Source organism: Pipistrellus kuhlii, unplaced genomic scaffold, assembly GCF_014108245.1.
Source record: "Pipistrellus kuhlii isolate mPipKuh1 unplaced genomic scaffold, mPipKuh1.p scaffold_m20_p_34, whole genome shotgun sequence".
Classification (NCBI taxonomy): domain Eukaryota; kingdom Metazoa; phylum Chordata; class Mammalia; order Chiroptera; family Vespertilionidae; genus Pipistrellus; species Pipistrellus kuhlii.
In genome coordinates this window covers 5,741,672-5,764,623 of record NW_023425534.1, presented here as the reverse complement: position 1 = coordinate 5,764,623, position 22,952 = coordinate 5,741,672, and the positions used below count along the sequence as shown (strand labels likewise).

The following is a 22,952-nucleotide window of genomic DNA, read 5'->3' as shown; positions in this document are numbered from 1 at the left end:
TAAGAAGAAAATGCATCTCGAAAAGGTTAAATAGCTTGTTCTAGGGACACACAGTTAGAAAGTGTAAGTGGAGTTTTTGATCCCAGATCCGTATGACCCCCGAATGTTCACACTTGCCACCGACACAACTGCCTCCCCTAATACCAAAAAGAAAACATAATCTAGTTTTAAAGATAAAGCTCTTTTTCATGACAAAGTGAGTCAGCAAGACTTGCAGAGGTAATCGGCAATGCGAGACAAAACCACGGTCCCCCATCATCAACCAACGAGAGCAGGGAGGAGGCGTGCACTGCTGGTGGGAATGTAGACTGTGTAGCCACTGTGTGACGTTTCCCCAAAAAACTAAAAATGGAACTCCCATTTGACCCAGCCATCTCACTTCTAGGAATATATAAAAAGAAATAAGAAATACCGATCAGAAAGGATATATGCATCCCCATGCTCATAGCAGCACAATTTACAATAGCTAAGATTCGGAAACAGCCTCAATGCCCATCAGCAGATGAGTGGATTAGAAAACGGTGATACATCTACACAATGAAATACCAAGCTGCTATAAAAAAGGAGGAGTTCTTATCATTTACAACAGCATGGATGGACATGGAGAGCTTTATGCTAAGTGAAATAAGCCAGTCCAAGAAAGATAAGTATCACACGACCTCACTCATTTATGGAATATAATGAACAACATAAACTGATGAACAAAAATAGATCCAGAGACAGAGAAGCATGGAGCAGACTATCAAACCTCAGACGTGTATGTGTGAGGGTGAGGGGTGGGGAGTGAAGGGGAGGATAAAAGATCAACCAAAGTTGTATACATATAAGCATAACCGATGGACACAGACACTAGGGGGGCGAGGGCATGTGCTGGGGGGGTAGAAGTAGCCGGGGAGAGGTCAATGGGGGGAAAAGGAGACATATGTAATACATGAAACAATAAAGAATTAAAACACACAGAGAGAGAGAAAGAGAGAGAGAGAGAAACACCTTCCCTTCTGTTATCTCTATAGAAAAAAGTCTTTTTCTTTAAACAGGCATAGTATTCCCTGCCCAAGTTGCTTTACATATTAAAACAGCCTACAGCAAGCATGTCAAACTCACAGCCGCACAAGCATGTGGCCTGCCAGTTTTGAGTTTGACAGCCTTGGTCTACAACTTATAGGCAGATGGATTTCAAAAATCTGGCTTAACTCTAAACTACTTTTTTTAAACAACAGAGACACCTTTTGGCTGCAAGGTTAAATGAAGCTGCAAGGTTACAGGAATTCTGAGTCAACACACATTACATTGCACACTGATGGATGGACCATTATGTCTTTATATTCTCAGTGATTCCTTGGTCCTTTGCTGCTCCACAGCCAACATGGCCATGGCCGCAAAAGGAAATACCTCAATAAAGAAAGACAGACCAGGGTCTGGATGTACTACCTGAAATGCAACTCGATCTGAATGGATCCCTGGGCTGTGCTGCTGTTCTTGGAGGGCTGGAAGATGCAGCTGAAGACGTTGGTCATGCCAGGACTGGCCTTCTGCCCAGCATAGCGGGTGTCAAAAGCCATCATGGAATGGGAAACCAAGTTAACGGATTTGGTTTGGTTGGAAAAGCTCTCAAAGAGCAGTTTACATTTCTTAAAGTCAAATCTAAAAGGAAGAAATCAAACAAGATGTTAAAACTCTTACCTTTTCCAAAATTATGTAAGTTCAAGATAAAAGAACAAAATAATAAATATGCTTAAGTTTTATGAAGGAGGACAACATTCATTCTGAGATCTTTCATTGATCTTAACAGATTCCTCAAAATGGACTTAATATCACTATGCTCTGTATCTTACTTTCTATTTCTAGAGATGATCTTGTCCATAGAAATCTCATGAGGAACAGCAATACCACGTATGTATTATATTTTTGGTTCATTTTCCATCTCAAGTCTAAGAAGATTGAATACAGGGTTGGGCACAAGTAGGTTTACAGGTTTTTGGATGGAAAATATAGTAAGTAATAAATAATAACACAAGAATAAACTCTGTTTCCAGTACCCATAACTGTAAAGCTGTTTTGCCCCATGCTTCATATGCGATAATCCCCAAAGGATCTCAAGGATCCCTTTAGTCCTTCATCTGTCAACTTCTAGCCTGCCTAGAGGAGTCTCTCCAGAGTTTGCCTAATTTTTACTCAGACCACTATAGTTTAATGGGAACTACCAGAACAAAAAATACCCTTCATTACAGAAAAATAACGCAACTTACCCACCAACAGGAAATGCATTTGGGACTGACTTATTTAATAACAGAGAAAGCTGCAATGGACAACTCATAATCACTCAGTGCCATCACAACAATCTGTACAAAACTGTACAATTGGAGAAAACTAAGGGCATAGACAGTCATCAAAAAATTTGCAACAAAACCAGCAGCATGGAACTCGATCTGAGTTAGATACAGACCAGGATGGATTTTCAAGGGAAAAACAAGGTAGAAGATGGAGTGCTTCTGTGAGGAAATCACCAGGCTGAAGTCCTGTTTTCAAACATCGAAACACTTATCCAGCCATATAATCTGACATTAGTCAAAAACTCTATCTAGAAACCAGAGAAAAGTAATGCCTGCACAACCTTACATGGCTGTCAAGATATCTACATGAAAGGTGATCAAGTGTGAAAACGCAATGAATGCGTTCTTGAAGGTTCCCACTGCTAATAAATTCCTGGTCCACACTGACCAAACAGACAATATAAGTAAGTGAATCCCTGCGTAAATGCATGCCCTTTCAAAAGGATTCCCAAGTTGCCACTGGCTTCTAGGGCTTCCAAATGAAAACATGGGCAAGCCAAAGCTTCTGATTCTTCAAAAGAAACTAACTTTTTGTGTAAAAACCCCCAAATTGTAAATGTTGAGAAGTGGGGGCAATGCCAGTGCTGCTCACCAAACAGTCTGGGTCTCCCCTATGCAGACACAGGAAGACTGCATGCTGACTCGGCCATGTGTGTGTGGGACCATGTTCTACCCCATGAGGTTTGCAGGGCATTTAACTGCTTGATAAGACCCTCTGGAGCTCTTATTTTTCTGGCTGGCATGTCAAGACTCCTTCTGCTCTGTCAGCCACGATGACTGTAGTGGGCAGAGACGCCCGAGACCCCTGTAGCAGGAGGAGAAACCCTCTCCCCTGTTCTAAGTCACTGGGATTTTCAGGTGCCTGCTACCAGAGCACAGCCTACGCTACCTGGACGTAGACACAATGAATTTAAACTTTTGAAAAGCACTCTGCAGACCACATTCCGCTGTGAACCAGCACTCCGGAACCTCTGCTCTATGCTAAAGCAAAACATGTGGGTCGCTGTATTAATGTTATGTATTACTGTTGTTAGAAGACAATGTACTAATGAGAGCCATACCTTGCCAGGGAGCCGGCACCTTCCCTTCCTTTTGGATCCTTCAGCTCCAGACTCACGTTCACCATGTCCATGAGGAAGCACATGCAGGTGTACACCTCTCCGCTCAGGACAGTCTGGAAGAGAAAACGCTGGTCAGCCCATGCTTTTTGGTGCCAATGAGGAGTGGGAAGAGGATGGGGCTTATTGTTCCATCTTCTTTTGCTGGGTGATGTGAGGCATGTATGCGCAGGGGGACCATCTGCAGAGTTTCAGAAGAACATGAGGTCTCACTCACATGAATTCTTGGGTCTTGCAAATCATAAGGCCGCATAAATTCCTCTATGGGCTCTCCCAGGTTGTTCTCTAGCAAACCACGGATCAGCTTGTATTTGCACAAGTCCAGGGAGCAGTGGACTGAGGAGAGGTGGCCATGGATGGATATGTCTGGCACAGTATGACTTATCTCTCTGTGAAAAAAGAAAAGGGGCAAATTTTACAAACAAATCACTAACGTGACATTGGCATAGTTCACACCCAAATATAAGAGCTAAAAAGTGCCCACCTACATTATTGAACAGTTAATGTCTAACTTCCAGTGACAAAAATGTCACGTGCCTCCAAACGAAGCAAGTTTAGTACGACTAAATGTCATGCTTCAACTACAAAAAGCCCCTTTCTTCCAAAATACATATTTGCAAAGCCCCACATTTGATGAGTTGACTAAGGAATATGTTAATAAGGAAATAAATCTCATGAGACTCAAATACTTTAAACATTATAGTTGGAAAAGCAATAAAGAAGTAATGACAAGGTCTTCATTTAACTCTTCAGATTTAGTGATAACTGAAGGACGAAATCAGTGTTTTATCCCAAGCCCAGTGGGACATGAGGACAAAGTCTGTCAGTGATGCGTCTCAGCTGAGACGGCAGGAGTAAAATGGAAGAAGCCAGGTTGAGGAGTAATACATCGCTTCCCCCCACGGAAGACCTTTTTCTCTGCCCTCCTCGGGGCGAAGTGGGCCTGAGAGGCCCTGCAGACGCCACGCTCTGAGTACATAAAATAGAAGGTCAGATTTCACGTGGAAGGGGAATATAAAAAGGTACACGGTATATGGAGAAAACCTCCATGCAATAAAGAGAAAAAGGACCAGTGGTGCAACCAGCCAAGAGAAGCTGGAAGGGATTACCGAGTGCCCTCCCAGGTCCCTGTTTGTGTGGAGTGAGAAGCGGATAGGATGCCTTATGCTCAGTTATCACCCTTTAGCTGGGCTATAACCATTTGCACATAAACACCGATGAAAGTGGGTAACGTTTAGATAAGGAGAGTAGCAAAGCACTTTTTTTTTTTTAAAGCATTACTTGAAAAGAAAACAAAGTGTTCGATTTCTAAATAATGAAGCTCCTCTTAAGTCTGCTAAGCCAGTAAAACCAAATATAGCCCATGCCAACCATAACTGAACACCAGCCAAGGCGCACTTGAATAACAAGTAAGAATGAAATGCAAAAATCCCAGTGAGAGCAGCTACACTCTTTCATTAATCCAGACAGAAACGAAAAAGTGACATAAAAGGACTTGCCCAAACCCAAGGACTGCAAAGGGTGTGGCCAAAGAGGGACTCAAATCACTCTGTACCAGCAAGGAGGCTGCTTTCCAAAGTGTTCCTTTACAGCCCCTGCTCCTCTCCCAGGAGCTGAGATGCAAATGTTGCTGCTTATCCAAAACCAGCGCCTCAAACTGAACGCAACGCCTCGTGCACTGAGGCCAGCAGCCTCCTGTCTGGCACCAACACCCCCGGACGACCTTGTTAATACACACCGGGGCTCTGCCCTGAGAGTCGGCTTCTGGTGGACTCAGGTAGGCTCTGGGAATGCCTATTCTCAAGACCTTCCCCAGCCGGGCATGGAACTAATGACAATTCAAACAATGTTCCAAACTACAGAAAGAAGCATCCTGTGTTTTGAGGGACCAATGAAAAGGTAAAGTCAGTTCACTAGTGTTTATGGAGTACTTTCAGACTGCTTAAGAGAGTGAAATGGGCAAAACTGCATCGAAACAGTTATTCTGGTTAAATGGAGCTCCAGGGAAAATAGCAATACCAGGCCCAGAGCCCACTGTATTTGGAACATACAATCCAAATGTCGCCTCTTCCAAAGTATTTTCCCTGCCGTCTCCACCTCCTACACCAAAATCCATGCTAAGTGTATGTCCCTTCCCGTTTCTAAGGCGCCGGCTGCAATCCCAGCACAGTTTGTAACACTGACTCAAACACTAAATTAGAGCCATCTACTTGTCTTCCTATATCCCTCAGCAAAGCTCTGTGAAGGCAGATGTTTATTCTTTCATCATAGCAGCCCTCATGTCTAGCACACAGAACTCAATGAACATTTATTATATGAAGAAGTGAATACCTATTATCTTTCACATCTACCTAACATCACTGATTTCCACCTTATGAACATTCTACTTGTATAGTTATTCAGATATAAAACACTCACTTATCCAAATTCCTTTCCACTTGCAATTTCAGCCGGCAAGGCTCAGTTAAGAGGCTTCCTCCTGTCTGTCGCACAAAATAGGAGGGAAAGATCAGATCTCCGCTGCCGTCGTCTGAGGCCTTAGAATGCTCCCGGGGACGTCTCTCAGCAGCAAAGATGTCCATGTCCTGCAGGTCCACGACAATGCAGTCCAGCAGGCAGACATGGTCTTCTACGTGGACCCAAGAAAAGAGAGAGAATGAAGAAAGTGAGGCCCAAAAAAGGCTGGTCCTGAGCAAAACTAAAAAGCCAAAGGAAGTTCGTTCTGTCTTTGGGAAAACGAGGAGAGCTGCCTGCTTCAGGAAACGAGGTACCCGCACGTCTCCACTCGGGCACCAGGACCGCCCTGCGCAACACTCTACATGCTGACACTTCCTGCCTGCCCACCTCCACTTCCGGTGTACACTGTGCCACATCCCCTCAGCATCTCACTACTGTCCAGAGACACGAGCTGAGATTAAAAGGTTTTGATTAAACTGACTTAACATGCATCCCTCCCAGAACATCCAGCAGGCACCTGCTGTAGAGATAACATTACCCAAAGGTTATAAAGCCTCCCAGCAACAAAGTTCTCTAACATGCACCACGTTAAATACCATTTCCACCACCACCTTCGTTCTTGCTTAGATCACCATAAACCCCACTGCCATATACCAACCAATTCCCTCCTGGCCCTCACAAAACCATTCTGCCCACAAAATACCAGTGTAATCCCTTTAAAAAAATAAAGTAATGAGACATAACATACATTCTCTTCTTTCACACGCTTTAATGGCTATGTTTATTCCAATTTTTTCTGTAAATCTCCCCTAAGCCCCGTAAGACCCTACATAAGCCCACTGCCTACTATTCCAGCCTCTTTGCTCTCTGAACAGCCTTACCTATGGGGCCACCCTCCCTTCTCCATCTCACTTGTGTCCTCTCTGTTCTTCTGTCTTTCCTGTAACGTTTATCTTAATCTACCAATATTTAGAAGCTTATTTAATGTCATTCCCACATCATTCACATGGTGGCAGGAACCATGTCTAACAGCACACATCTGGCATTAAGCAGGCACTAAATAAATTAGTTCTTGATTTCTTAACTATACTGATAACTATGTGAAAAGGATAAAAGTAGAGCTGATTTAGAAGGAGGAGGAGGGGATAGGAACAAAGGGCTTCAGAGAGTTCATGGGCCATCATGGAATCCTAGGGATAAATAGAACAAGTAGGAAAACCACTACCTTAATCCAATCTTATACACAAATAGAGGAATCCCAGAAATAAAAAGTAAGCCTGGAGAAATATTGGTGGGAAAGAGATCTTTCTATATCCCAAATCCTTTCCTGTATGTAAGGCTGTCCTCATTCCTCACCAGCATTGTCATCATAGTAACAGAAGACAACATTCGCTGAGGATGCTGGGAGTGCACCCATCCCTGTGCTCCACATGTGTCACATAACATAGATCGAAAGGCAACACCATGTGGGTTAAGAATTCAAGTTCTGGAGTCAAACTGCCTAAGCTCATAGTCCAATGCTACCATTTACTATAACTGGCAGGTTACATTACTTAATCTCTCTTAGCCTTTATCTCTTCATCTGTAAAATGGGGATAAAAATAAAACTCTGTAGGGGTGTTATTAGGTTGAAATGTGTGTGATAATTTACCTAAATAGTAAGTGTTCAACACTTATGATAATCATATAATGCCACTAATCATCCGGGTAACCAACCTCCTGTCATCTCGAGGGCTGTAAGGCACTGTGGGGATTGTCTCTTCCTCACATCTACCGTGTTTCCCCGAAAATAAGCCATCCTCCGAAAATAAGACCTATTTACAGGTTTCCTTTTGAGTGAAATATAAGACATCTCTGAAAATAAGGCTCCCCCCCCCCAGGCTAAACATGAGAGATTTGGTCCACTGATTCTGAAAGAAATGGAGTCATAAGAAATTCACCAGGAAATTCAGGAATTGGATTGTTATGATGATGTTCCAGAAGATGATGACATGATTGTCATTGAATAAATGAGTAAATTCTTGATACTGTAGGATTCACAGTTTGTCTGGTTTGTTTTGACAACTACTGTACTCCCGTACCATATACAGGTAATAAATTTCCTTTACTTTCATTTAACAATAAATGTGTACCGTATTCTTCTTCATGGAAAAATAAGACATCCCCTGAAAATGAGACCTATCGCATCTTTGGGAGCAAAAATTAATATAAGACGCTGTCTTATTTTCGGGGAAACAGGATATCTAACAGAGGGTGCTCCGCGGTCTCCTTCAGCTGGAGTCCTCTAGCTCCCGAAGTCCAACCACGATGGACTGGTTTTTGTGGCTTATCATACCCTGTTTCCCTCTCGAGCTCCTTGGAGTAGCATCTCACTTATCCAATCCATCGCCCAACCAGAACCCATCTGAAAACTAAAAGGCCAAAACCAGGCTCTCATCTGGATGGCCCTTTATTAAATTCCCGAGCAGGAAACCAATGACTAGATGGCCCATGTCTTTTCAAATTTTCTCATTTAAAGTATTTCTGTTGTTACCAAATTCACATTAACATTTTATAAAAGAGTTACATTTTATTTTTTAGGATTAAATAGTGACTGGCAAGGTTGGTATCTGAATAGTAGGTGTGTCTAAGGATGCAGAAATCATTCTAGTTATAAATATCACCATCTGATGGCAACTCTTTTGACCTATAAGAAAAAAATCCTAATAAATGATCTAAATATCTTTCTTTACACTGCTAATTTAATCCACTTTAGAAGTCACCCAATGCTAAGTCTACATCCTAAATATCTTAGGCCTACTAAAGCAATGTCAAAATTCGATTAGCACAGAAGACATGCTATTGCTTTATCAGCATCTGCCCTTACAGAGGGCAGCCTTCTCTTCCATTCCACGCCTCCCCAACACACACACACACACACACACACACACACACACACACAACCACCTACAGCCATCTCAAGAATTCCCCACCTTCATCACACAGTTCCTTTCTCCTCTCTCACCTGGGCTACTGGAAACCTGGCCGGCAGAGGGTGTGGCTTGCTGCCCTGGCTGCCTGGTTGAGGCGCTGGGCATGAGCTCACTCTTCAGGCCGCCTGCACTCCCTCCAGCAGGAGGCGTCATGAACAGCCCCTCCGCGTGACCATCCTTCGGATCCTCTGCGCTTGTCGTTTTCCTCATGCTGTGCTTGGGAATGCTCACTGGGGAGGCTGAAGGCACTGATTCCTGGAAGAAACAGAATAAAGCTAAAAGGCAAGGATGGGGCGGTCGCTTCACTATCCTGGAAATCCCAGCCAGTGCCTGGGCTCTTCAGAGACCCTATCACTTGGCGATTCCCAAGACAACCTGATCCCGTGAGCAAAGGGTAACAGGATCACGACGTTTACATCACACGTAATTACCTGCAGAGATGTTACATATAATTCAATACCTGCTGAAAACTGGGCCAATTTTGCAGGAAGATATTATCTTTTGTCTAAAGAGTAAATGTTAAGATGCTAATTGCCAGTGGTTTAATCTACATAAAATGAAGCAAAAGCTAATCTCTCAGCCAAACGATAGATCGTCACTGTATTGGAGGGAGGATGCTTATTGTTCTAAGAACTGTATCTAACAGCAAGTTAAGTTCCAAGGGAACGAATTATTTACGTAACGTGTTTGCACTTTCTGGAAGTCTCTCCTCATGGGTTCCCATTTCTTATCTCTCTCAGCAACTGTATGTCAACGGAGGGGGGGAAAGAAAGGAAACACAGGCGGTTGGCCATTCCTATTACGTTTCTGCTCAAGGACATAAAGATTAAGGGCTAACCCAGAGTAAAATAAATTCTACAAATCTACTGAAAATACTACACCCTGCTCTTACATACTGAGTGCCTTCAGTTAATTGCTCATAGGGATAAATCTTTTCACCAAAATGATTCAATAACTGCATTGAAAACCTCCCGTGACTGCTCTGCCCAAGCCTCAGAGCCCTGCACTCCTACGGCGTGGGCCTCACCAGTGTTCTCACCTATCCATTCTCAAGAGCGAAATGGAGGGGAGAGCCGTTTTCTGCCAGTACGGCCTTGCATGTTATTCCTCTCAGCCTTCGAGAAGGAGATGATAACAGCGCTCTCCTTCACAGTTATCTTGGCTAGGAATTACATGTAACACTGAAAGAAACCAGTTCTTACTTTCCGAAAGGTATTTTGCAAGTCAAATTACTAGGTAAATGCTGTTACTTAAGTATTTCCACATTAAAAACCTTTCCTCTTGCTTAGTTTATTTAAACTCTAGAAAGTTGCTCTTTCATTTGACTCATCTCTACATCCTCGCTGCAGTTGGTCTAAGTAAATCAATGGCTTGAGGAGATTAACTCAAAGCTTTTGAAAGGCTGACTTAGAAATTATGGTTTAAGCAAAAGCTCTGATTGAGGACAATGAAAGGAAGAGCATATGTAAAATTCAAACCTGCACTCATTAGGACATGGATTTATGTAAAACAATTCAAAACACACAGGAGTCATAAGCTCAAAGGCAAATAACCCCTCCGCAAGCTTGGGTTGCAGGATTATTTCCTGTTCTTCAACCACTGGAATGCATGCTAGACAAACCTCACACGTGCAAATGTATTCAAGGGCAAATGGAAATGCAAACTGGTTTTGGTGAGGAAAGTAACTATCCACTTTATATAGGCCAAGGTGCTTCCCAGATATGTTTATCTGACGGCAGATACTGTCACAGGCAGCACACTCCACACAGCCCTTATGGAATTCTACAGAACCAGCACTAGTATGCAAAGGGATAAGGCTTTCCTAGGGCTTAAGGGGGAAATGCACCACCAAGAACTCACTACCAAGAGCAAGAAAGAAAGAGAAGGAAAGGAAAGAAAAGAGAGAAAAAGAAAAGCAATTGCTTTTCATAGTCCTTGAGAACTTCTCTACACAGGAGGAAAGCCATACACACACACACACACACACACTTACATACACACACACACACACACACACACACACACACACAATAAGCAGACTTTCCCAATGAGATACTTTAAAGGGTTAATTTTTAAATTTTTCTTTTTTTAAGCATAAGAGTGTGAATTGACTGCTGAATCCCATAAGGTTTTTCAGAATAACCAGGAGGCAAAAAAAGCATATTATACCTTGAAGAAAAAGCGATCCTTGTATGCACTGCGACTTAAAATCCAATCCTCAAAAACAAATATAGGGAAATTTTTTTCATTAAAATGCTGCAAACTATATACAGTTATCTGGCTTACTTAACAAAACTTTCTTGGGATAGTTTGGCAATTCTTTGGTAAGCTAACTTCAGTGTCAGCTTGTGAGCCCATATATAGATACTAGAGACCCGGTGCACAAAATGTGTGCACAGGTAGGGTCCCTCGGCCTGGCTGGTGATCAGGGCTGACTGGGGCCTTCCTTCTCCCTGCTGTCAGCTGCTGTCAGATGGGGCCTTCCTTTGTTCTATGCTGCCCCCTGGTGGTCAGCACACGTCATAGCAAGCAGTTGAACTCCCAGTTGGTCAAACTCCAAAGGGTACAATTTGCATATTAGTTTTTTATTATATAGAATATCTGAGGAAATCAGTCCTTTACTTTAGGAAAGGTAGAGACACGGAAATGGTACTTTTTTTTTAATATATTTTTTTTATTGATTTTGTACAGAGAGGAAGGGAGAGAGATAGAGAGTTAGAAACATCGATGAAAGAGAGTCATCAATCAGCTGCCTCTTGCACACCCCCTACTGGGGATATGCCCGCAACCAAGGTACATGCCCTTGACCGGAATTGAACCCGGGACCTTTCAGTCCCCAAGCCGATGCTCTATCCATTGAGCCAAACCGGTTTCGGCTGAAATGGTACTTATTGAACTTAATTACCCATTCCAGCTCTAACTGATCTTTTCCTAAAAATATGTAGGTCTCAAAACAAAGATTTACCACACAAAAATGTTCCCAAAAACTTACTATAAACTCAAAATACAGTTCCCAAGGAGGACTCCCTAGGCAGTAATGGCAGCAGAGCTGGAACAAAGATGCAATATCCATGTGCAAACACTGGTGCTAATAGGTTTGTTTAAATCTACTCATCCTATCCTATATAATAAAGAGGTAATTTGCAAATTGACCATCACTCCAACAAACAAGATGGCTGCCCCCATGTGGTCAAAGATGACCACCCCCAGGTGGACACAAGATGGCCACCATGAGATGGCCAGTAGGGGAGGGCAGTTGTGGGTGATCAGGCCAACAGAGGAGGGCAGTTGGAAGGGACCAGGCCTGCAAGGGAGGGCAGTTGGGGGTGATCAGGCCAGCAGAGGAGGGTAGTTGGAAGGGACCAGGCCTGCAAAGGAGGGCAGTTGGGGGCAACCAGGCCTGCAGGGGAGAGCAGTTGGGAGGGACAAGGCCTGAAAGGGAGGGCAATTGGGGGGGACCAGGCCTACAGGGGAGGGTAGGTGGGGGGGATCAGGCCTGCAAGGGAGGGCAGTTAGGGGTGACTGGGCCAGCAGGGGAGGGCAGGTAGTGGTGATCAAGTCAGAAGGGGAGGGTAATTAGGGGCAACTGGGCCAGCAGGGGAGCAGTTATATGTCAATCAAGCAGGCAGTGGAGTGGTTAGGAGCAATCAGGCAAGCAGACAGGGGAGCAGTTGGGAGCCAGTAGTCCTGGATTGTGAGAGGGATCCCAGATTGAGGGTGCAGGTTGGGCTGAGGGACACCTCCCTCCTTGCACGAATTTCATGTACCAGGCCTCTAGTGTTAATTATAAACACTTCATACTAAGAAGTGAATAAGAAAGTTTAGAAGCAGTTACCAATTTTTCTTTTTATGAATGAACCTTTCTTTTATGTTCTTTAAATCAGCAAACAGCAAAATGCTTATATCTCAACTATGAAAACCGATTTACTTCATTAAGGCCAAGGTTACTAGTTCCCTAGTAGGCCTACTATGAAAGACCAATGGTGGTGGATTTCAGTTTTACTGTTGCAAAAAATACACATAAGTGGCCCTGGCCCATGTAGCTTGGCAGTTAGTGTTGGCCTACTCACTGGAGGGTCATGGGTTCAATTTCTGGTCAAAGGCAAGTACCTGGCTGAAACCGGTTTGGCTCAGTGGTAGAGCGTCGGTCTGCGGACTGAAAGGTCCCAGGTTCGATTCCGGTCAAGGGCATGTACATTGGTTGCGGGCACATCCCCAGTAGGGGGTGTGCAAGAGGCAGCTGGTTGATGTTTCTCTCTCATCGACGTTTCTAGCTCTCTATCTCTCTCCCTTCCTCTCTGTAAAAAAATCAATAAAAAATATTTTTTTAAAAAGGGAAGGGAAGTACCTGGCTTGCAGTTTCAATCCCTGGCCCCAGTTGGGGTGTGTGCAAGAGGCAACCAATAAATATATATTTTTCTTTCTCCCCTTCCCTTCCCTTCTTTCTCCTCTCTCTAAAAATCAATGGGAAAAAATATCCTCAGGTGAGGATTAACAAATTAACGAAAATACACGAGTGGGAGCCTGTTTCTCCCAGTAAACGCAGACTCTGGCAGTAAGGCCTCTTATTCCAACAGGAGGGCTTCTTGCAGGAGGTGACCAGCAGGCTTCAGTCGTCAGCTCTGCCTGAAGGGATGCCTTTGAGCCTGGGTAAACCCGATGCTGCCCTTCCCTTGCATGGCTAAACACTGCAGCCCCTGCTCTGGTCACCAAATCTGGTTTATCTGAGAGAGTGGCTATAACTAAGGTGATATATGGACAATATGACCTCCAGCACTTTGTCCAAACACCCCCACTCTGGGTCCAGAGCCCAAGGTTACAACACATGGATCCGGTTCCTATGATTGTCCCTGTTCATCTTCACTCTTCTCCTTCCTCCACCCATTCCCACTCACTGAATCAAATATCTTTGGTTCAAGGTGTTTACATAAATAACAGTGAGTAACTGAATGAGTGAAAAGTAAAAGAAATAAAAAATACAGAGACAGTAACTGAAAAATCATAACATTACCTGAGTTTAAGCACTGCCAACAAATAATTATTTTCTTACTACCTTCTGAACTGACTGCGGTCCTTGGCAAGGTCCTGGTAAGGACTACCACCCCACTCATGCTCTTTCATCTGCTCTTCTTTCTTTACAGAGGCAAACAGTAACTGCCCATTAATATCTTTTCTGTCTAAGTCTTCGGAGTTCTTCCATCTAAGTTATTTTAATGAACTCACTGCCGCACCCTTCAGAAAATTCAAAGAGTTATAGCTACGCAGTAAGGGCCACTCACAACACATAACAGGAACAGCGTTTGTCAGCTTATTTTTCCCACATTAACCTAATCCTAATCCCGGGAGGTAAAATCAAATCACAGCATCTAAGTAGGAGGTCCACATGTCCTCCTTACTACCTGTATAGTCCAAAAGAAATGGCTCAATCTTTTTTAAAAATATATATATATTTATTGATTTCAGAGAGGAAGGGAGAGAAAAAGAGAGAGAGGGAGAGAGAAATGTAAATAATGAGAGAGAATCATTGATCGGCGGCCTCCTGCACTGGGGATCAAGCCCAAAACCTAGGCATGTGCCCTTGACCAGAATCGAACCTGGAACCCTTCAGTCCATAGACTGATGCTCTATCCACTGAGCCAAATCAGGTAGAGTGCCTTAATCTTTTTAAGTCTCAATTTCTTTATCTGGAAAAATGGTGTTAATAATACTAGATACCTCTTAGGTTACTAATTTACTAATTAGAACGAAGTGAACAAATATGTAAAGAGCAAGGTTGATGTATAATAAGCATTCAGTAAGTGTCTCACTGCTATTATTGTCATAAAATCTTACAATTAAATCAAATTTTATGTACACCCCCATTCAAAGGCCATCTCTCTCCCAGTGTTATTAGCTGTTAGACTAAAATGAGCATAACTAGCTGGGGTTTTCAATAAGAGCTATTCTGACAAGCTAAAATGAGTTTGTACTGAATAAGCAGACAGACTGAAAAGCTTCTGTGGAAACTAGCAAGGTGCCATCAAAACACACAGGGAAAAAAGAAGACACCTCTAATTCCGGCAATGTTACCAGTCTCCTCAGGGCAAATATGAGTGGGAGGGGCTAATCAGACCACCTCCATGTCCTCTTGGCACTAAGTCTGTGATTACTAGGTTCTCTCTCTCTCTCTCTCTCTCTCTCTCTCTCTCTCTCTCTTTTCTTTTTTGTTTTGTTAATCCTCACCCAAGGATATTTTCCCATTGATTTTTAAGGAGAGTGAAAGGGAGGGAGATAGAGAGAGAGAAACATCAATGTGAGACATTGAGAGACAACACATCAATTGGTTGCCTCCCGCATGCACCTGGACCAGCCCAGACTGGGCTGGGGATCAAGCCTGCAACTGAGGTATGTGTCCTTGAACCCAGGACCCTTCAGTCCACTGAGCCAACCAGCTACGGGGGTGCTCCCATTTTTATCATTTATTCTCAATGAGTCCCCCTTTTTCCAAATGTAAAATGAAAACAACAGCAATCCTCATGCCAATTACCTCCAAACATTATTGTAAGAAATAAATAAGTTCTAATATAATTTTAAACTATAGAGCAATATCTGTATAAGACTTTATTATAAAGGTATTTTTTAATGGCTTAAGATAAACCTTGAGCCAAATCAGGTTCCCTGAAAAACCCAAATAGTGTAAAAAGTTGATTATTCTGAGGTCAAACAGTGAAGAAAGCATTATAAAGATGGAATATTGGTTCTGTTGGTTTGTTTGATGAAATAACTTACTACACAGTTAGTAAAGTTATAATTTCTACTATGTCTATTAAAATGTTAATAAAATGTCAATAAAATGTCAAAAATAGAAAGAAAAAAAAATGTCAAAAATAAGTCTTCAAGCCCTATTCGGGTGCTCAATGGTTAGAGCATCGGCCCGAGGACTGAAGGGTCGCAGGTTCAATTCCCAGTCAAGGGCACGTACACTCTGGGCGCAGGTTTGCTCCTGCCCAGGCTTGGGGAGCGTATGGGAGGCAGCCAGTCAATGTTTCTCTCTCCCCTCCTCCACCCTCCCTTTCACACTCTCTAAAAATCAATGGAGAAAACATCCTTGGGTGAGGATTAAATAATAATAATAATTCTTCACATACACTAACAGCAGTTAGGAACATCTCACAGCAACACATGAATTTTTTGATTGGTGTTCAAATGCTAGTTCAGCTGACAAGGAAATGGGTACTGATTGCTCACCTTATCTTGTAAGGAAAAGGTCCCAGGAAAACCAGCAAAGAGAAACCTGTTCTTGACTTTCAACTTCCCCAAATTTGCTACAATCAGGTTGTTTGATCTGGAACTTTCTGGGATAAGGAGAACCGGAGCACCAGCCTCGATATCCAGGAGAACCCGTGAGCAGCGCTGAGCTTGATCTCTCACCTACAAGAGAAAAGAGAATGGACTCAGAGGATCAATTAATTCCCTAATTTTACAACCAAATGAGCTCAGGTCTACAAAAAGTTCCATTAATTTATAAAACTAAAACCCCTAAAATCATACAGAGTACTAGTATTATCCTATAACCACAATGGAGTTAAATTAGAAATTAGTAACAAGGAGATAATGAAAAATATTTAAAAATCAGACTACACACTTCTAAATAACCTATAGGTCAAAGAAGAAATCACAAGGGAAATGGAAAAATATTTTTACCTTACTGATAACTAAGTCATTGCATGCTAAAATTCATGGGATGTGTTTAAAACTAAAGAAAAATGTTCAGTAAATGCTTATTTTATATTTAAAAATAAAGATTTAAGACCAATGATCAAGGCTTTGACCTTAAGAAGCTTAAAAAAAAAAACTAAGTAGAGGAAAGAACATAAAGAACAGAAGTTACTTATTTTGAAAACAAATCATAGAAAAAAACAAAAACATTCATGGAACACTACATCAACAACAGGAGAATATACATTCTTTTTAAGTTTAATACCAGGCTTCAATAAATTGGTTCTTTGAAAAGACTTATCAAAAATGATAAACCTCTACTTATAATAATAAAAAGAAAGAAATGAAACAAAACCACCACTATAAGGAAGGTGTGGGGGACATTGCTACAAAACTTGCAAATATTTAGAAGATAAGGGAACCTATGAAAAATTTCATGCCAGCAAACTGACAATTTAAATGAAGTGGACAGACTCCTTTAAACTACAGTTAACATCATATTTAATGGTGAAAAACAATATTTTCCCCCTAAGACAGCAATTTTCAACAGATATGCTGCAAGAATTTTTAAAACATGCAAAACCTGACTATTTAATCAGGGGCCCTGACCTCTTTTCCCTTAGATTGTCAAATTAAAAAAAAAAAAAATGACAATAGCCAATACAATATTTGTCTGGTGTGAATGAATCAAAATTATACCTATTTTTTGGCCAGATCCTCAAAAATACAGATTTTTTCGTGTGCCACAGAATTTCAGTAATTAGTTTATTTGTGCAGTGGAGATGATAAAGGTTGAAAATCACTGCCCTAAAGTAAGGAACAAGGCAAGTATAGCCACTCTGACCACTTTTATTCAGTGTTGTAGTGGAAGTCCTTGTCTGGGCAAAAAGGCATTTAGGTTGGAAAGGAAAAAATAAAATTATCTTGTTCTCAAGTAATAATCATCTACAGCAAAGAATTTAAAGAAACTAGAATAAGGAACTTCATTAAGATGACAAGATATGAGGTCAACATATCAATATGATTTTTAAAATTCATATAATTTACAATAGCATCCAAAATTGGAAATACTTAGAGACAAATATAACAAAATAATTGTAAAACCAGTACACCCAAAACTATAAAATACTGCTGAAATGGAAGACCTAATTAAATGGAGAGATGTACCATACTCAAGGATCCAAAGACTCAAGATTGCTAAGGTGTCAATTCTCCTGATAGACAGATTCAATGTAATCTCAACCAAAATCCTCAGTGGCTTTATTGTAGAAATAGACAAGCTGATTCTAAAATGTATAAAGAAAAACAAAGGACCTAGAATAGCCAAAGCAACTTTGAAAAACAGAGGGGGGGAAAAAAGAACAAAGTTGGAGAGTCTAATCAAGACTAGGTAGTACTGGCAAACGATTAAATAAAAATCAGTACAACAGAATAGAGAATAAAGAAATACACATAGACATATATAGTTAATTGAATCTCAACAAAAGTGCCAAGATGTTTCAATGGGAAAAAAACAGTCTGGGGATGTACATGGGGGGGAAAACTCTCAGCCCTTACTTCACAAAACACACACACACACACACACACACACACACACACAAAAGTCAACTAAAAATGGAAGAGGTCTAAAATTATAAAACTTCTAAAAGAGGACAAAGGAGAAAATTTCTGCCACCTTGTGGTAGGAAATGGTTTCTTTGATTTAAAAAAAAAAAAAATAGCACTAACCATAAAGTAAAGAAACTGGACTTCATCAAAATGAAAAACTGCTTTTCAAAAAATAGTGTTAAGCCGAAACCGGTTTGGCTCAGTAGACAGAGGCCTGCGGACTGAAAGGTCCCGGGTTCGATTCCGGTCAAGGGCATGTACCTTGGTTGCGGGCACATCCCCAGTGGGGGTGTGCAGGAGGCAGCTGATCGATGACTCTCTCTCATCAATGTTTCTAACTCTACCCCTCTCAATTCTTCTCTGTGTAAAATCAATAAAATATATTAAAAGAAAACAAACAAACAAACAAAAACCAGCTTGATGCTGAGATTCTATTTGGGGGAAAAAATAGTGTTAAGAAAATATTTTTATATATAAGATGAGCCACTGCCTAACCTATTAGGGCCTAATCAGTTATCATCATAACTAACTAACTTTTTTTCATGTGTCTACCTTCCCACTAACATATAACCTCCATGGAGTCAATGAACATGTCTTTCTTGTTTTCCATTATATTCCCAGCACCTGGCACAATGTATGACACATCATTCCACAATAAACATTCACTAAATAATTGAAGAAATGAACAAACAAGGTTGTCATAAGGATCAAATGAGAGAATATATATGAAAGTACTTTGAAAACTCCAAAGCATTGTTAATATAAGTAATTATTACTCGAATGTAAAGCACACTTATTTTTTCTATCTCCATTTTTCTTCTACAACCGAGTCAACAGAAGAACAGCAAGAAAAATAACTCGCCACCGGTCACACAGCTTATAGTGGCAACACCCAGACTCCAGATTCCTGTCCCAAGGTTCCTAAAGCGGATGTCAACTCCACCAGAAGTCTGTACTCCAGTTCCTCAGTTAATAAAGAAATTTAATATAAGAGACACCATGTAAAGTAGAAGACACAGGATACCTATATCATACTTCTGGGGTAAAAAATAAAGGAAACAGCTGTATTTTGGCCGATTTTACTTAGTGGTTACAGAGTTGGCCCTCGGACCAAAGGGTCGCTGGTTGGATTCCCAGTCAAGGACCTATAACTGGGTTGCAGGCTCAATCCCCAGCCCCAGGTGGGGCATGTGCGGGAGGCATGTGTCTCTCAAATACATGGATGTATTTGTCTCCCTCCCTCCCCACCCATCTCTTTTTCTCTCTCTTCCCCTTCCTCCTTCTCTTCTCTCTAAAAACCAATGGCAAAAATATCCTCAGGTAAGGATAAATAAAACTTTAAATTAAATTAAATTAAATTAAAGAGCCCAGCTGGCATGGCTCAGAGGCTGAGTGTCAACCTATGAATCAGAAAGTTACGGTTAGATTCCCAGTGAGGGCACATGACTGAGTTGTGGACTCAATTTCCAGTGTGGGGTGTGCAGGTAGCAGCCAATCAATGATTCTATCATCATTGATGCTTCTATCTCTCTCTCCCTCTCCCTTTCTCTGAAATCAATAAAAATATTTTTTTTAAATAAAAGAAGAAAGAAAACAATTTCTCTTTGCCCCAAATTAGGCAAATGATTTAGGTAAATGTGTTCTTCTAATTTCAAGCATCAAGATTAATCTCTTTCTTCCCTCCTTCACTCTCCCTCCCTCCCCTGCCCTTTCTCTTTCTCAAGTCAATAAAAAAAATAATAAATAAATAAATAAATAAAAAAAGGTTAAAAACAAATGTAAAGTCCCACCAGATCAGTATTTGCAGACATTAGAAAATGTATGACTAGAAATCCAGGTACAAATTAACGGTAGATAACACCACCTGTCAACAGTACAATAATAGGAGAAAGGAATTTAAATTTCAAACCAAATAATCTTATCTACAAACAAAGTAGGTCTTTAGCTCTCTCTGTAAATCTAAATAATCCAAACAGCTAGATTAAAAAGCCTCGAGAAGATTGGCTTTTCTTCAAAGGCCACACATTTAACACTATTCAAAACAGGAAAATATGCCTTTACCTTCTGCTTGTCCTATATAATTTAAAACTTAGCTATTTAATTTCTTCCTCCCCAGGAAGTTAAGCCCAATTATTCTGTAATGCAGTGTGTACTTTCCTAACCCAACTGGTTCTTCACAATTACTTATTACAGTTTAAGCACATATAAAAATAATTGTTTAAATATACATAATTCTAACAGACAATGTTTAACAAAGCTGGACTGAAAGTCACAAAAATGTTCATGGTTTTATAGGATTCAGTCCTATAAAATAATACCACTTAAGTATTGTATTTAATACCATTTACAGGATTCAAACTTATAATTCAGAAGTACTCAAAAATAAACTATGGGCACAAAGATACTCATGGAAGCATTACAAGAAAATGGTTAAGTAAACTAACTTGCTGGATTACATAGTTATTATTAAAAAGAATTGCTATGAAAAATGCAAACCAAGATGGAGAAAGATTGTGAAAAAAGGGTTATTCCCAAAGTGTATGCATGAAGGTAACACACTTTCTGTACTTTCCTATATGAACTATATGCTTTCCCTCAATTTAAAAGGTTTTTAAAAAGTATATGTAGTCCACAATACCATTTTACACTCAGTAACTGACCCAAAACATAAAGGTTGACAATACAAGTGTTGAAAAAGATATGAATGAAAGGAATTCTTTACACATTGTCTATGGGAGTATGTAATGGAGGGGCCATTTCTGAAAACAACCTGGCATTATCTTATAAAGAGAAGTATGTATCTCTCCGGCCCAAACATTCCACTCCTAAGTATCTCAGAAAAACTCTAACACATACATGTACACTGAGAGACACTGTAAACAACCCAAGTGCTCAACGGGAAAGTGAATAAACCATGTGTGTTATTATACACAATGAATTATCACAGTGAAAATAAATTAAATGCAATCACAGTAATAAATCTGGATGAATCTTATTAGCACAGTGACCAAAGAAAGCAAGTCACAGCTCAGCCGGTGTGGCTCAGTGATTGAGTATCGACCTATGAATCAGAAGATCATGGTTCAATTTCATCAGGGTTCATGCCCAGTTTCAGGGTCAATGGGGGGAGGCAGGGGCCAGGAGGCACCCAATTAATGATTCTCTCTCATCATTGATGTTTCTAGCTCTCTCTCCATCTCCCTTCCTATCTGAAATCAATAAAAATATATTTTTAAAAATAGAACTACATAATTGTTTTCTATGGTTCCCAAACTGCACCAGGACACTATAAGATGCTGCTGCCCACTCACAAGTGGGTGGCCAGGCCATGTTAAAGTTTTAGATAAACATGTCATCTGTCAGACACCGCAAAATGCAAACAACTAGCTTGAGTTAGTTCATATTCAATACTAAATCATGTGACATCCTTTCAAGGATGTCTCATCTTTGTGAAGCTAGGTCTTAAGCAGCTGCTGTGACAAAAAGCAAGAACCATGAGGAAGTAAATGCGCAACAGGAAATTTGGGTTGTCATGTTCAATCCAATTCCAAGTTTGAGAAGTTGTGATTATTTGAGAATGAAATAAAAATATTATTCTTTCACTTATGTGTTATTATTTTTCAAGCAGCTACTAAGTTGTTAGGACATATGTACTTATTTAGTCTTAATTATTGATACTTCGTAAATGGGAAGCCATTAGGTGTTTCTTTTGGCCCAGGATGTGCCACAGAAAGACTCCCAAGACATTAAGGGAGCAAGAAGCATTTTGGGAAATTCTAATTCTATTTGAAAAAAAGCCCTCTTTATATATATTCTTCAGGACCACTTTCCAATAGAAGAATCCTCACTCACGTCCTAGGAGGGCCAGAGTCTTAAATATTATCCATAAATTTCATTGATCATTTTTAGAGAAGGTTAAAGCTAAACTTTAAAGGTAACTAGGTATTCACAACAATGAATAAGAAATATAAGTCTCAGATTACAGTAAGATTTCTATAGATAACTAGCTATATGGAGGAATTAGTAAGCATTAAGTTACCTAAAAGCTTTAGTGACATTTTCCAGGTTTAGCTTTAGCGGCTTACAAGTCCCACTAACCAGTCAGACTGAAAAGGCAGCTTGGGGAAACGAGACTACCTACCGTCTGGCCCTCGATGGCGGCCCGCTGGCGCCCCAGGACGTCCTGCAGCTGCGTGAAGTGCTGAATGAAGGCCACCACCTCGGCCTGGAAGCGCTGCGTGTGCACGTACTGCACCGAGGCCATCTGCAGGCTCACGCGGACGTCGTGCTCCCGCCGCAGCAGAGGGTCGGGCCGGCCGTACCTGCCAACGGCAGCATGTGGCTCAACGGCGGCAAGACGCAAGTCAGGATTGGAAGACAACTAGGACTGAGCTTGGGGTTTCCCTAGAGAACACACTTAAGGATTAAAATGGAAATCCACATCAAGTTTTACAAAGTGAACTCCAATAATCACTCCCTTTCTGAGCTTCGATAAGTGTTGAGGATGTGAAATAGAAGGCTGATGTGAGACAGCAGGGCTGGACACAGGGGCGGCTCCAAGCACAAGCTCACTCCCAATTCCAGGACTCATTCACAAGCCCCCTGTGGTCAGACCTTGCACCTATCCTTTAAGGAAAAGCAATTATTCCTGCTCACTCTGTTCTAGCAATGATTGTGACAATATGGGTTTAAAAGATAATAAAAATAAGACCATGAAACAATGTCTAAGAAAACTGGGCAACCAAACCGATGTTCCTGGGGAAGAC

At 41.2% G+C, this 22,952-nt stretch overlaps 1 protein-coding gene across 15 annotated transcripts in view; it reads right to left on the bottom strand.

Annotated features, from left to right (window-relative positions):
• VPS13D (vacuolar protein sorting 13 homolog D) overlaps positions 1 to 22,952 on the bottom strand; it is a 218,683-nt gene that overhangs the window by 148,903 nt on the left and 46,828 nt on the right. For 13 of the 15 annotated variants that reach the window (XM_036460896.2, XM_045570627.1, XM_045570632.1 and 10 more), the window contains 7 exons: positions 22,328 to 22,508; positions 16,108 to 16,290; positions 8,913 to 9,135; positions 5,874 to 6,080; positions 3,669 to 3,844; positions 3,395 to 3,507; positions 1,432 to 1,644 (listed from right to left, as the gene is read on the bottom strand). In XM_036460896.2, the coding sequence (XP_036316789.1) occupies positions 1,432 to 1,644; positions 3,395 to 3,507; positions 3,669 to 3,844; positions 5,874 to 6,080; positions 8,913 to 9,135; positions 16,108 to 16,290; positions 22,328 to 22,508 (1,296 nt within the window). Of the gene's footprint in view, positions 1 to 1,431; positions 1,645 to 3,394; positions 3,508 to 3,668; positions 3,845 to 5,869; positions 6,081 to 8,912; positions 9,136 to 16,107; positions 16,291 to 22,327; positions 22,509 to 22,952 lie in introns of all 15 variants that reach the window. The other 2 variants (XM_045570624.1, XM_036460898.2) reach the window with 1 other exon arrangement.